At 39.5% G+C, this 14,170-nt stretch overlaps 1 protein-coding gene across 2 annotated transcripts in view; it reads right to left on the minus strand.

The window, feature by feature from the left end:
- The window catches only part of MIA3 (MIA SH3 domain ER export factor 3), a 38,673-nt gene that overhangs the window by 21,765 nt on the left and 2,738 nt on the right, over nt 1-14,170 (minus strand). For both annotated transcript variants that reach the window (XM_053383107.1, XM_053383108.1), the window contains exons 2-5: nt 13,939-14,072; nt 6,889-6,975; nt 3,423-6,165; nt 1,400-1,675 (exon numbers count right to left, since the gene is read on the minus strand). In XM_053383107.1, the coding sequence (XP_053239082.1) occupies nt 1,400-1,675; nt 3,423-6,165; nt 6,889-6,975; nt 13,939-14,072 (3,240 nt within the window). The remainder of the gene's footprint in view (nt 1-1,399; nt 1,676-3,422; nt 6,166-6,888; nt 6,976-13,938; nt 14,073-14,170) is intronic.

Here is a 14,170-nt window from a genome sequence, read left to right on the forward strand (position 1 = left end):
TACTGATTCACTCATAATCCAATACTGACATCATACCACAATTTAGAGAAAAACTTTCTAAATCTAAAGAGATTTGTCTGTAGAACCTTATATGCGGATACATTTTCTCTGTTGATGACCATAATTTTAGAAGATCTTGTCTGCTGAATTGTTGACTTGAAAATGGTGAAAAAATGGTGAAAAAATCACCACTGATTATCTTACACTAGCATATCAAGGTAGGATTTCTATAACACAGGTTCAAATTCTGAGCCCTCTGTGCATCTCTCGTTTAAATGGAGAAAATGGCATATGTACAGAGGGATCTGTCATTTCTACAGAAATGAGCAGGAGCTCATCTGGATGGGAGAACTCCACATGCACCAGATGCTCTGCAATCATAGTAAGTTGCTTAATTAAGGTGTTGACTTTAATTTCATAAGTAATTTCATTCATGGCTGAGTCGGAAGAACATGAGACTCTTAATCTCAGGGTTGCAGGTTCAAGCCCCATCTTGGACAAAATATTCTTGCATTGCAGTGGGTTGGACTAGATGACCCTTGTGGTCCCTTTCCAACTCTACAATTCTATGAGAAGTTTTTATATTTTTCTTTGTAAATATGCCTTTGGGCATTAAAGGTAAAGGTAAAGGTACCCCTGAAAATTACAATTACAATATTTCATGCTGACTTGGAATTAAGACCCACTTAAACCAGTGAGCCATACATAGGGCCAAGCTAAATCCCAACAGCTACATTTCTGCAAGGAAGCAGGTAACCACCATGGCACCTGGCTCTGAGTAAACATGCTTGGGATTGCGCTGCAGCAGCATAGCTGCAAATCCTAAATATTCATACCCAGAGCTAAACAGTTGGCTTAAAGGTAAAGGTACCCCTGCCCGTACGGGCGAGTCGTGTCCGACTCTAGGGTTGCACGCTCATCTCGCTTAAGAGGCCGGGAGCCGGCGCCATCCGAAGACACTTCCGGGTCACGTGGCCAGCGTGACGAAGCTGTAGCTGGCGAGCCAGCACCAGCGCTACACACGGAAACGCCGTTTACCTTCCCGCTAGAAAGCGGTACCTATTTATCTACTTGCACTTTTTAGGGGTGCTTTTGAACTGCTAGGTGGGCAGGAGCTGGGACCGAACGACGGGAGCTCACCCCGCCGTGGGGATTCGAACTGCCGACCATACGATCGGCAAGTCCTAGGCGCTGAGGTTTTACCCACAGCGCCACCCGCTTTTGGGCATTGCATTGGAAATCTTTAAAAACCTAGACAATAATGTCACCAGCAAAATATACCATTTTGAATATAAATATGCCTACTTTATAGACTTCATTTGGTGTGCTTCCTTTAAAAACTACATTGCTTTTTGTTAAGAGAAAGAAGTTAAATAACAACAGTTATCAAAAAGGTTACCTGGAACAATGTCCGTCTCCATTCCTGAATCAATTGATATAAGAGTCGTATCCGCAATTGGCAATACTTTGTCACTGTCAAGGACACCCTTGATTTCTGTTTCATCCGAAGTTCCAGTCTTTTCCAAAATATCCCTATGTTCTTTTGGCTGATCTGGGTGAATAATTTCTTCCTTTGCTGTTGACATCTGTTCCAAATCTCGTGGTAACTCTTCATCAGGGTTCTCTACAGGGCTTTCTATAGAATGTCTGTCATGCTCAGTTTCCTTTGCATTAGCTACAGTGAACAGAAGTATATATTTTAGTTAGGTTATACACCTGCCAGCACCTTGCCTACTTCTTAAATTAAATTTCACATTTTTCTTTGTTTGCAAATACATTACTTTCATTTCAGTAACTCTGAATTAGTAATTTCTATAAACATTTTTTCAGAATACAAATATTAGTAATATGAAACACTTTTTTTCATAGGAATGGCCACTATCCCCTGCAGGACTTGTGAACTTTTGTTAATTTATTCTGTTTTTTATCCTGCCTTTCATAGAACTCAAGGGACATATACACTTTCTTCTGTGCAGGCCAACTGACCAGCTTAGCTTCAGCAACATTGCTGCATATTGTTGTTTCAGATTGACCACTTTGAATAATTCTAGCTTCCGTTTTAAATAAATAAATTTCCAACTAGAGAGATAAGCTTAAAAGTTTAAGAACTGACCAACAATCAACCAGCATATATTCAGCCTCAGGATTTTTACAGGCCATTGTCAGGACTTGCCAACTCAAAATATTTCTGCTGTTTAACATTTTTTCCTCAAAAGGAACAAGTGAAACATTTCCAATGGTTATGGATTAGCAACCAAAACTTCAACATGGATATGCAGATTATATGAAGCTGGAAATGCAGTCCATTTTCAGTGGGGCTATCAAGACTGATCAAACTTTCAGTCTTTATTTTATTGTCTTAGTAGCACAGAATACAAATTACAATTGTCTATCCCAAGGTTGGTAAACTAGTGGTGAAACAAATATATGGTAAAACTTTTTGTCATCAAGTTCATTCTTAAGAGTTTGAAATTTTAATAAATCATGATATTCTACAAATTAATGCTTCATCTCTCATGTTCATTTTAAATGTAGTAAATATATAATAATCAAACATTTTAAGAACATATGTTCTATAATTATAAAGTTCTTACTGCCAGATAGTGCCAGCTGAGCAACCGTAAAGGTGGTCAATTTGTGTGGCAAAATATGCATGCAGGCCCCAGACCACTGTCTGGGAAACAGAACGACCTCATTGCTAATATGACAAGCTGGCTTATCCCATTAGAGACTTTCTAAGTAAAAATGAAGTTCTCACACTTGGCCTTCACAAGCCTCAAACCAAAACAAAAAACAGGCTAGTTCTTGGTGTGGTATTTTTATTTATTTTTTTATGTCCCACTTGTCACACTAAAGTCCTTGTGAGTGGTATTCAGCTAAAGTTTTGCTCAGAGTAGACTAATTAAAATTAATTGACCTAACTTTGTCATGTTTATTAATTTCAGTGGGCCTTCTCTAAGTAAAGCTCAGTTGCATACTATTCTGTATCCCTTCAGACTGCAGGTGGGGTGTCACATTTGAATGCAAAATAAGCTCCCTCTGCGTAGGTACACAGGGTATTTCCATCAAGGCTTTCAACATAAAGCACATTCAACTCCATTCTAAGTAAAACACCATGATTTAAATCTGGAAATAGTTTGTTAAATTCACTGAGCAATTAATCATTTTGATTCAGAGTTCATCAGCTGTCTTAAAAAGTTTCCTCAGCAATTATCCTAGACAAGGGTTTGAGAAACACTTTAAATAAGTCCAGCATCAGGTTTGCAGGTGCCTATGTGTCATGGGTTTCTAGCATATTTTGTAGCCCTGTCAATAACTCAAAATATAGCACAATCCTACACAAATCTTCTCAGAATTAAGTTCCACCAAGTCCAGTGGGTCTTATTCCTAGGAATGCATAGGACTGCAGCCTCAAGACTTACCTGTAACGGATTCACTAGAGTCCATCCCAGATTCCGGAAGGGAGGCAAGTGGAGCACTCTCGCTAACTGGAGAGTATTTTTGCCTTAATGAATACATTAGTTCCTGGATGTCATCCATTAAGGCAGCTTCGTCATCAAACAAATCAATTTCCTTGATCACTTCTTCTTTATTTTCTGCCTCCCTGGAATCTAAAACTTTGTTCAGAACATCCAGAATATTAGACTCTGAAGATTCAAGGATCCGGTCCAATGCCTCTTCAGGGTCTGCATGGTTATCAGCGTGTTTCTGAGCAAACATCAGCTCCAACTCCAGGTCATGAAACAAAGATTCTATCCTGAAAATATGTTGTGGTCCAAGATACTTTTGGATACGTGCAATACGTTTTTCATCAAGAAATTCTTTCATTATATTGAGCTGCCTCACAGACTCACTGTACTCTGGCTCTGCAGCTTCATTTGTTTTTTCTGAGACCTCTTGAGGCCCAAAGTCATCGCTGGAATGCTGGTGCTCTGTTGAGGTCTGTAACTCTTCATGCAAGTCACTCTTGTTTTCTAACTCAGAAGTATTTATTTTATTTGACATTATTTTATCATGTATATACTGGGTTTTTTCCTGAAGCAGAGAGTTTTTCACTTGAGGCTCCACTTCCTCCTGATTTTCCTCTTTGATTTCCTTCCTCTCGCTCAGCTGAGAATCTTTATTTATTTGTATTCCTTCCTGTGCCTCGTTCCAATCTTCCATGCCATCTTTCTTGGCCTGCTCAAGTGTTGTTATTGCCTCTTCTCCTATTGCATCAGCAGGATTAGCAGCTCTTGAAATAGCACCATTTGGCATTTGCAACTGAGTGGTACCACTTTCAGCCTCTGACGTGAAACTTTGTTCATCTGCAAGTCTCTCTTTAGACAGTTTTGCGCTCACTGCATTTTCATCCTGTAGTAACTCCTCTTCTAGTACTTCAAGGAAATCATCTTCTTCAGCATCTAACTCGACAGGCTTAAGTTCTTCCGTGTTTTGCTGAGTAAGGTTTCTATGTTGTGTAACTTGCGGGGATTTTTCTATAATCAATTTCTTCTCTTCTTCCTCCTTTTTTAAATCCTGGGTTACAGTTTCTTGTTCAGATTGGACAATAGGCACTTCAGTATCTTCCTCTGTGGGAATGCTTTCCATAGCAGAGTCATTTGACTGCTTTGTATTACTGAGCACCTTCCCAAGTTCAAAATCTTCTCCATCTTGCTTTGTTTTGCCCTCCAAAAGGTCAGAAGCGCCCAGTTCAGGTTGAGATTCATTTGTTAGTTCTTCCACCAAGTGTGGTACAATGTTCATTGGCTGTTTACCATCACCATCTTTTTTGCCTATTTTTTCCCATAAAGTTTTGTGTTTTGTATCATTTTCTAAGCTATCTTCAATGTGACCATCTCTTGTTTCCTTTTCTTTTATTATTTTATGAAGAGAAAGGCCTTCTGGGTCATCTTTGATATCACCTAGGGGTGGTTTTAAATGTTTTTCCTTAGCTCCCATGGATGCTTTAGGCTGCCTGCCACCTCCATAATTAGAAAAGGCACCAAAATCATGTGTAGAAGTGCTTTGGAGTTCTTCTATGGTGGGTTCAACTTCAGCTTTTGAATACTCTTCTTCGTAGTCCGGAGTTTCATGTTTTTCCCCCTTAGGGTCCCCAACATCTACATTATGTATCTTCTTTGTAATCTGATCATTTTCTGGTGTGATGCTATCATCTTCTGCTGAAGATTCTGAATCAGCTAACACATCTGTATTTTCCTTCTTGCTGATTAGGACCACTTCATCATTATCTTCATCATCTTCCTCCTCCTCCTCCTTGTCCCCATCAGTTTCATCAACTGTTCTTTCACCTCCACTGACAATTGCAAAAAATTTATCGCCTAAATTTGTTAGTAAACTAGAGTCATCTTTTTTCTCATGAACAAATCTTCCTGCAGCTTCCGCAATGCCTTCGTCATAGTCACTAGTTTCTGATTCAAAAACCCCATCAGATGGCGTCTCTTCAGCTTCTGGGTCTTCTGATGATTTTGTTTCTTCTGTAAAAGACAGCAAAGGGATTTCTTTTGACTGCTCCTCAGGTTCTTCAAGCTTCTCTGTATCGTAAGAGTCAATGCCCAGATCTTCGCTGAAATCATCATCTAGAGGTGTAACAAGGCTAGTTGTCTCATCATCAGACACAAGGGCATCTGCAGTTGAGCCAAGTGTTGTTTTCAAGTCTTCCAATACTTCGTGTTGGCGTAGAAGTGTGTCAGTGCCATCATCTTCGCCTCCATTATCTGATTGTTTCGCTTTGCCCTGAGATACAGTAGAGTTTTTGGCACTTTCATATTTTGGCACTTTTAATGTTTCTTGCAGCATTTCTTCTGAAGGCTGATGTGCACTTTGGTCTCCCTGAGGATTGTCTGTGTTACTATTTACAGTGAGGTCCTTGCTCTCGGAATCAAGAGCTCCCTCTACATTCTCATTATTTTCAAAAATAAAATTGTCTTTTTGACCCATTTTCGCATGGTCTTCACTGTCGACTTCCGAGCCCACTTCAGAACCATCGATCTCTGGTTCTACTGACTCTGTATGCTCAGCAGCTTCTGTTTCCTCTTCCTTTTCAGTTTCTAGCTGAGCTTCAGCATCACTAGCCACCATGTCCTCTGATAATTTTAAAAGCTCTTCTGCATTATAATTTTCAAAATCATCCTTGCCTCCATTAAAGCAAACAAAGTCTGTTTCCTGAAAGAAAAGAAATAATCTTAGTTACTTAAGGAAATAATTTATCTTCTAAAATTTACTGCTATATTGGCATCTGAAATTTAGATTTTAATTGTTCCCACTAAGATCCACAAGGGAGTCATCTATTTAAAATGGATAGTAAGAACTCCTTTCGATTTTGAACAAGTTTAGTGCTACAATCCTGTGTCTGCTTCCTTGGAAATAAGGCTTTATGGACACAGGCATAGGATCAGGTTGTACAGAACAGAAACCCTGATAATTTGTGATGTACCAATTGCCCAATGGATTTTGCTTATGCAAACAGGGCTTCCCCTTCCTCTGCTCCCCACTCCGCAGCCTCCCACAAAATCTGCTCCAGAAGACCGGGGGCCCTCCAGAGCTGGGTTGTTGTTGCTGCTGCTGTTTTAGTGTGTGGGAAGCTGCAGAGGGGAAGGGGGGAGAAGTTTTGTCACTTGTGCTGGGGTGATCCTGGATCTCAAACAGAGGAATTTATTGGTCTAAAATACAGGAGAATTTTGTTGCTGAAGAAAATATTTTAAAGAACAGCTTTTCTTCTATTTCTATTTCCATCTCAATCTGCCCTTTCCCCTTCTTCTCCTGGGTTCATTTATATGGTCTGTTTTTAAAGTGAGCCCTTTAAAAGACATGGATTTATCCATGCATATTCCTGAGCCTTGAGAATTGAATAGTGTGTAGATCAAAAGAAACTCGCAAATAACTTACATCTGTTGGCAATTCTAGTTCTTCATAGGTATAAATGTGATTTATCTCAAGTAAATCCTTTGGAAAATATCCAAATTCATTTCCAACCTGAGAGGAAAATAAGGAAATAGAAGGGTCAGTATAGTAAATGGTTTTGTTTCGTTTTAAGTATTTCTGCCTGTTTAGAGGCAACTTTGCTGCGAATGCATAGGAGTGGCACTTGCAGTGCATCAGAAGAACTGGTCATGATACTTGGCACGTCAGTTTCCTATATAGTACAATTGCCTTAAACCATGGGTAGGCAAACCAAGGCCCGGGAGCTGGATCCAGCCCAATCGCCTTCTCAATCTAGCCCGCGGACAGTCCCGGAATCAGCTGTTTTTACATAAGTGGAATGTGTCCTTTTATTTAAAATGCATCTCTGGGTTATTTGTGGGGCATAGGAATTTGTTCATTTCCCCCCAAAAAATATAGTCTGGCCCCCCACAAGGTCTGAGGGACAGTGGATCAGCCCCCTGCTGAAAAGGTTTGCTGACCCCTGCAAACCCTTTTAAGAATAATGGGGGTCAGGAATACAGAATAAAACAAGTTTTTATGTATTTGAAATAATACAGTAAGTTTAAATGGCAGCTACTGTTAAAAAGGCACTACAGTGGTACCTTGGATTAAGAACTTAATTCGTTCTGGAGGTCCGTTCTTAACCTGAAACTGTTCTTAACTTGAAGCACCACTTTAGCTAATGGGGCCTCCCACTGCCGCCGCGCCGCCAGAGCACAATTTCTGTTCTCATCCTGAAGCAAAGTTCTTAACCCAAGGCACTATTTCTGGCTTAGCGGAGTCTGTAACCTGAAGCATCTGTAACCTGAAGCATATGTAACCCAAGGTACCACTGTATTTGAAATTCATCCAAATAGGCACAGTCAAAGGCCACATACCCTAAAGATTGAAACCATCAAGCATGTTTGCACATGTCATTCCATTAGGGGTCAATAACAGTTTGAGGCATCTAGTATATGCAAATGCTTTGCCTCAGCATCACTGAGAATGTAAAGGAAATATATGGAAAGTTATCAAAGCAGTGAAGCATCAATGCCTAGATGCAGACTTTCACCACTTCAGCTTAGAGCACTGCAGAAAGGTATACAGTGGTACCTTGGTTTACAAACTTAATCCGTTCCGGAAGTCCGTTCTTAAACCAAAGCGTTCTTAAGCCAAGGCATGCTTTCCCATAGCAGTGGGGGATTCAACTTACATTCAACAGGAAGCGGAACATGTTCTGCTTCCAAGGCAAAGTTCACAAACCAAAACACCTATTTCCGGGTTTACAGCGTTCTTAATCCAAGTTGTTCATAAACTAAGCTGTTCTTAAGACAAGGTATTAGATTATTACTCAAACTCCATAAAAAAATAGTTCTAAGTCTTGCTGAAATATGGGAGTGGCACTCTCACTAGTGCTTATTTATTTGGAGGTTCCTTTAATGGAACTTGCTTTCAACTTACAGAATTTACTGGGACCTTTGATCCACATTTGAAGCATACTGTGGGCATAGGTGTGCCCAACTTCATCTAGATTGCATTCTTTTTGCCTGGCTCAAAAGCTGATGTTTGTCTTTGTTTCTTATACTTGATTATTCTGTATTTAACAGTGTATATTCAGCACCATACTCTTCAGAAATTAAATGTAAAAACCAACAGGCATTGTGGTACTTAGGATCAAACTAGGTGTGATGTTTAAAGCATCTTTGCATTTTTACATTTGATAGCAGCCAGTGGAAAATAATTGGGATCACAATCACAGGTGGAGAGCGGGGTTAAATCTTCCTTCCCCTGGTGCAGTCTTCTCCCCTGAAGCTGCAATTTACATTGGCAGGAAAGCTCTAATTTGGTTCTGAGAGACAGGCCTCAGAGGTAGAAGCCATTCTTACGTTGTCTAAAACTGGGAGAGCATCAATTGGGAGAGTATGGCTGGAATTTCCAGCTTCTATACAAGCAAAGAGAAAATATGAATTTTGCATAAACAAAGCAGGTTTTTTCCTCCCATCCTACTTCACTCTCCTTGAAATCCATTTTTCTACCATTAAATATAACAATAATGAGATGTTTTCATTGTTCTTAAACCTAGCATGAAATAAGTTACTTCCTAACAAATAGCATATTTGCAGAGTAAGTTATGATTTGTAGGCCAACATCACATTCAAAATGCCCTTGTGATATTCTCTTATTTTCAAATACTCCACCACCACTCTGCAAACATTTCCCAGTATTTTAAAGTCTATACTTTAAAATTTGACTCCTTGCTATTGTTTAAATTATTCACACTCAACATCAATGCAAGACCACCCTTCTTTTGTCAACACGTATTTCAGTAAGAATAATTAATTCCACACAAGAGGCAAGATGCTACTCTAGTAAAATGCAAGCTATGGAAGGAAGCTAAATCTCTCATCCTAAACGTGGTGACTAGAGAGTAAGTCCCACTCAACACAGAGGTGCTTATTTCTGAGTAAACATGCATAGGCATGCACTTTCTGATTTTATCCCAGCTTACTGCTTTCTAGAAAAGATTCACACTTCTGCTCTCATTCAATTCTTACAACTGTTATCAGGAAGCCAATATTAACAGCCGAGAATTGCTACAGAGATTAGATAACTTAGGCATTTAGAAACTGGCAGAACACATTAAGTAAACAAACGCTAAAGATAATGTGCTCAGTTAGAGTGCACTCCATGAGTGTTGCCCCTTTCCTAAATATCCTGGTGGTTTTATTGCCAGGAAAACATCCCAGATATTTACTAATAATTAAATGGACCACTTCCTGGCTTCAAATAAGTTAGTAAAAGTTGAGAGCAGGTGATTCAGATGTCTTTTCATAGGGCTTGAGAAATATATTTCCAATTTCTCAATGCCAGATTCATATGTTTTTATTATTACAGTGGTACCTCGGGTTAAGAACTTAATTTGTTCTGGAGGTCCGTTCTTAACCTGAAACTGTTCTTAACCTGAAGCACCACTTTAGCTAATGGGGCTTCCTGCTGCCACTGCACGATTTCTGTTCTTATCCTGAGGTTCTTAACCCAAGGTAATATTTATGGGTTAGCGGAGTCTGTAACCTGAAGCGTATGTAACCTGAAGCATATGTAACCCGAGGTACCACTGTATTATTAAGGAGTCTGCATCAAACTCTTAGATGCCAGGCCTACAAAGAGATGGAAAAACAACGCCACACAGTTCTTGGCTGAAAGCATCAGCATCACTTTTGTATGCAATTAAACCAGGGATTTATCTGGTTATCTGGCTTATAGGATAGTACAGTAAAATGAACATCTGTCTAGTATATAATACTCTTCTATGAACAAACAGAATGCTAGCTGGATGTGTTATTCCCTTTGTTCAATATTTATTCTTAAATATTAGTGCAAACTAGTAACATCCAAAGTCAAGGTTGCACAATAGGTGTTCTTGACATGGACTGCATCTTTTTTGTAGCCGGAATGGACAATTTTTCTGTATTAACTTTGTAATCAGTTACAAAGGATTTAAGATATTGTACTGTACTCTCACCTTGACCTTTGCTGAGTTACCTTAAACTTATTATTGTATACAGTTGTTTGTATGCACATTAATTTGGCTAATGTGGGTGTGAACTTTTTAATTATTTCTTTGGTTTAAAAACTTGAGGCTCTAATTATCCAGCCTTTTGTTTCAGAGCCAGCCCTCTCAAGTCTTCATATTTTGTGTTTATAAAGCTCTGGCAAGCCTGGAAACAGATGCCTCCTAATTATCCAGGTTATTTGTGGCACAGTAATGTCAGAGGGGAATTACTGGAAGAACACAATGATTCCATTCTGCCACTTTCACTGCATGCAGTGCTTTTCCTGTTTCAACTGTGCAACTTTAATTGGACTCTATTGCTGGCTGAGAGTCTGTTGTGCCATAATCCCACTTGTGTATTCCAGTGAAAGCAGTTGTAATGGTGTTGTAATGGCTCATAGTGGCAGACTTTCCTTTACAAAGGAAAAAAATATATGCTCAGCATGCTACAAGGAATTCGTTCAACCAGACAAGTCTGTGTAAGGGGCAGGGAACAGCCAGGTACACTTTTCCTTGGCCTCGAAGGGCTAAGTTGCCTGCAGGAGCCCACCAGGGCCCTGGACTTACACTGTCCTGCCAACATCCTAGGCCTCTGACAAGCTCTGCACAGGCCTGCAGTCAGAATACCCAACTTTAAGGGACTGTTCATTTGTTATTTAGCAGTGACAAATTATAGCCTAGTAGGTATCTATAAGTCTATGTTACCTCTCTGACATCTCATTGCAAAGAGGAAGTAAGATTTGAAGTAAGGTCTATCATGTTTACTGAAAGCCACCATCACCTTAACAGAGGCCTCAATCTAGTGAGTAGTACTTAAGATCCATTGGTTATGTTAGTTGCTGTTAACTTGTCCCATTCATTTCAGTAGAAACCTAGGAAGCAGCCTTATACCGAGTAATGCAAAAACAAAACAAAACGTTCCTCAATGGAAGCTACTGACATTAAATGTTCTTCTGAAAGGGAAATTTACCCACAAGAATGGGATTCAAGACCAGTGCTCCTCATGGTATAGGAGTAGGAAAGAAAGTAACTAGCACTTACTAAATTGGGAACACAGAGTTGTGAGTTTAGCTGAACTGGAAGCAGCTTGGTGATTGTGGTATGTGTCTACACTGTTGCTATCTAGGAATCTAATGCAAGTACAGTGGTACCTCAGGTTACATACGCTTCAGGTTACAGACTCCGCTAACCCAAAGATAGTACCTTGGGTTAAGAACTTTGCTTCAGGATGAGAACAGAAATCGTGCTCCGGTGGCAGTGGGAGGCCCCATTAGCTAAAGTGGTGCTTCAGGTTAAGAACAGTTTCAGGTTAAGAATGGACCTCCGGAACGAATTAAGTACTTAACCCGAGGTACCACTGTAGTTTTGTTGCCTCACTTGCTTCCAATAGGCTTTGCTTGTAGAATTAAAAAATAACAAGTCTCTGATGCTCTCTCATGCAGAGGAAACTTAGGCTGTAGGAGTACCCTTTGAATTCTCAGCAAAGTGTGGAGTACTTAATGAATATGTTTTAAAATGCACAGAGCAATGTCAATGAAAATACCTTTAAACGTCTCTGCAGGAAGCAGTGAAAGAAAGAAAGAGTAATTAAAATGTTAGTTGAATACCACCACATATCTCTTCTGGCAAGTTTTACTCAGAGTAGACCCCCTGAAAATAATGGACCTATCTTAGTAATGTTCATTAATCTCAGTGGGCCTATTTGTGAAGAAATCTTAGTTGAATGCCACCCATACAGTTTTTTCCCATTTGTGTTAGATGTGGAGATGGTGGGGGTTGAACCTGGGCTCTTCGGCATTCAAAACAGTTGCTCTGCCACTGAGCTAGGGCCCTTAAATAGAATTAAAGTGTGCATGTCTCTGTATCCAAGCCATTGTTAGTTCTTTTGTGTTGTCAGTGTACCACATTTTTAGAAAGCACAATTTATGCTCCCAATATGAAACAGATGAGATCCTTTATCAGGCTCCAGAATGCAATTAAAATATTTCTCTTGTGCAATACTGCCTTTGCGGTATATCCTTCCAAATTTTTCAGGACCAAATTGCAGATTTTGTAGTTGTAAGATTCACCCCAAACTGCTCTCCATTTCCCGATCATGGGGTAGGGGAGAAATTACAGGGTCCCAAAATCTTTGCCTCCCATGGAGACACAATTCTGAATGGACAAATAGCAGAGTAGGAGAGGGTACACAACGCAGTACACAACGCTTTTCAGCAAAAGTTGATGGCAGAAACAGAGTAAAAGTAACATGCAATTGTGGGCAATATATACTTAGTGGCTCAAGCCATTTTCAAAATAAATGCTACCATTAAACACAAAAAAACCCTTGAAAATGTGGTAATACATGCCACAAAAGAAGCATTTTTTAATTGCAAATGATAGCTTACCAATGGACTCTCCTTCCTTGGAGATTTTTAAGCAAAGGTTGGATGGCCATCTGTCATGGATGCTTTAGCTGAGATTCCTGAATTTAACAGTTACCATTAACCCCCTGACTATTTACCTTCTGAACAAAGGAGAAATATTTAAAATAAAACTTGGAGGCATGAGTGTAGATAGACCATTCCAGAGAAATCTCTGGGACTGAGAAGAGTCATATGTGTGGATTCCAAAGCAGTGAAGGCCCACATCATGCAAAAATGGTTCCAAATACCCAGTGGAAAATATGAGTTACTGGACTTTTCAATCATAGGTGCTGACATTTAAATATTAAACAGAATTTTAAGTCAAGTTGAAGCAAAACAACAACAAAAAAACAACAACACCTCATCTGTTCAAGGGTTTGTGAAGTTCTCAACCAAAACCACCTTTCCAGGGAACTTAATCACACTCTCAAACATGCAGCTCTACAATTCTATTATAAGTAAGAGGAATCTGCTGTCTCGCTTGGGTGATCTGGTAGATTTGCATTTACTCAAAGTTTTCTGAGTCAAGGCAGAATCTCTTCTGCATTAGAAGCTGATGGTGTGCTATTTCTAGTGCAAAAAAACAACAACTGTAGAGGTGGTGAGTTTAGCTGGATTGGAAGCAGCTTGGTGATTGTATTGCCTCTTTGTAAGCATTCATTTACTTCCAATAGGCTTTGCTTGTAGAATTCAAAGTTAACAAGTCTCTTATGCTCTCTCATGCAGAGGAAACTAAAAGGCTGTAGCAGTATCCCTTGACTTCTTGGCAAAGTGGGGATTATTTAATGAATATGTAAGATAACATACTGTAGCACAATGTGAAAATACCTGTGAACATCTCTGGGGGAAGCAGCGAAAGAAAGAAAAGAAAAATTAAAATGTTAGTTGAATACCACCCCATGTCACTTCTAATAAGTTTTACTCAGAGTACTGTAGACCCACTGAAATTAATGGACCTAACTTAGTCATGTTCATTAATTTCAGTGCGCCTTCTCTGAGTAAAGCTTCATTGAATACCACCCATACTGCTTTTTCCAATTTGTGTTAAACCATATAAAGTACTTAAAAACTTACACTTCCAGCCCAAAGCTCATGTGTTCTCCCGGTTAATTTATAATACACGTACACCGATTCACCTTCTTTAAAATCTACAAAACGGCAATCTGGGCCTTTAAAATCCTTCACTGCTTTCCCTCGACACATTAGCACTGTTGAAAGAAAATGAGAAAAAAATGGCAAAGTAAATAAAGAGCCGTTTTCTCAACAGAAAAGGAAACCTGTCTATAACTTGCAGTCCATGTGTATG

Source organism: Podarcis raffonei, chromosome 3, assembly GCF_027172205.1.
Source record: "Podarcis raffonei isolate rPodRaf1 chromosome 3, rPodRaf1.pri, whole genome shotgun sequence".
In the NCBI taxonomy this organism is placed as follows: Eukaryota; Metazoa; Chordata; class Lepidosauria; order Squamata; family Lacertidae; genus Podarcis; species Podarcis raffonei.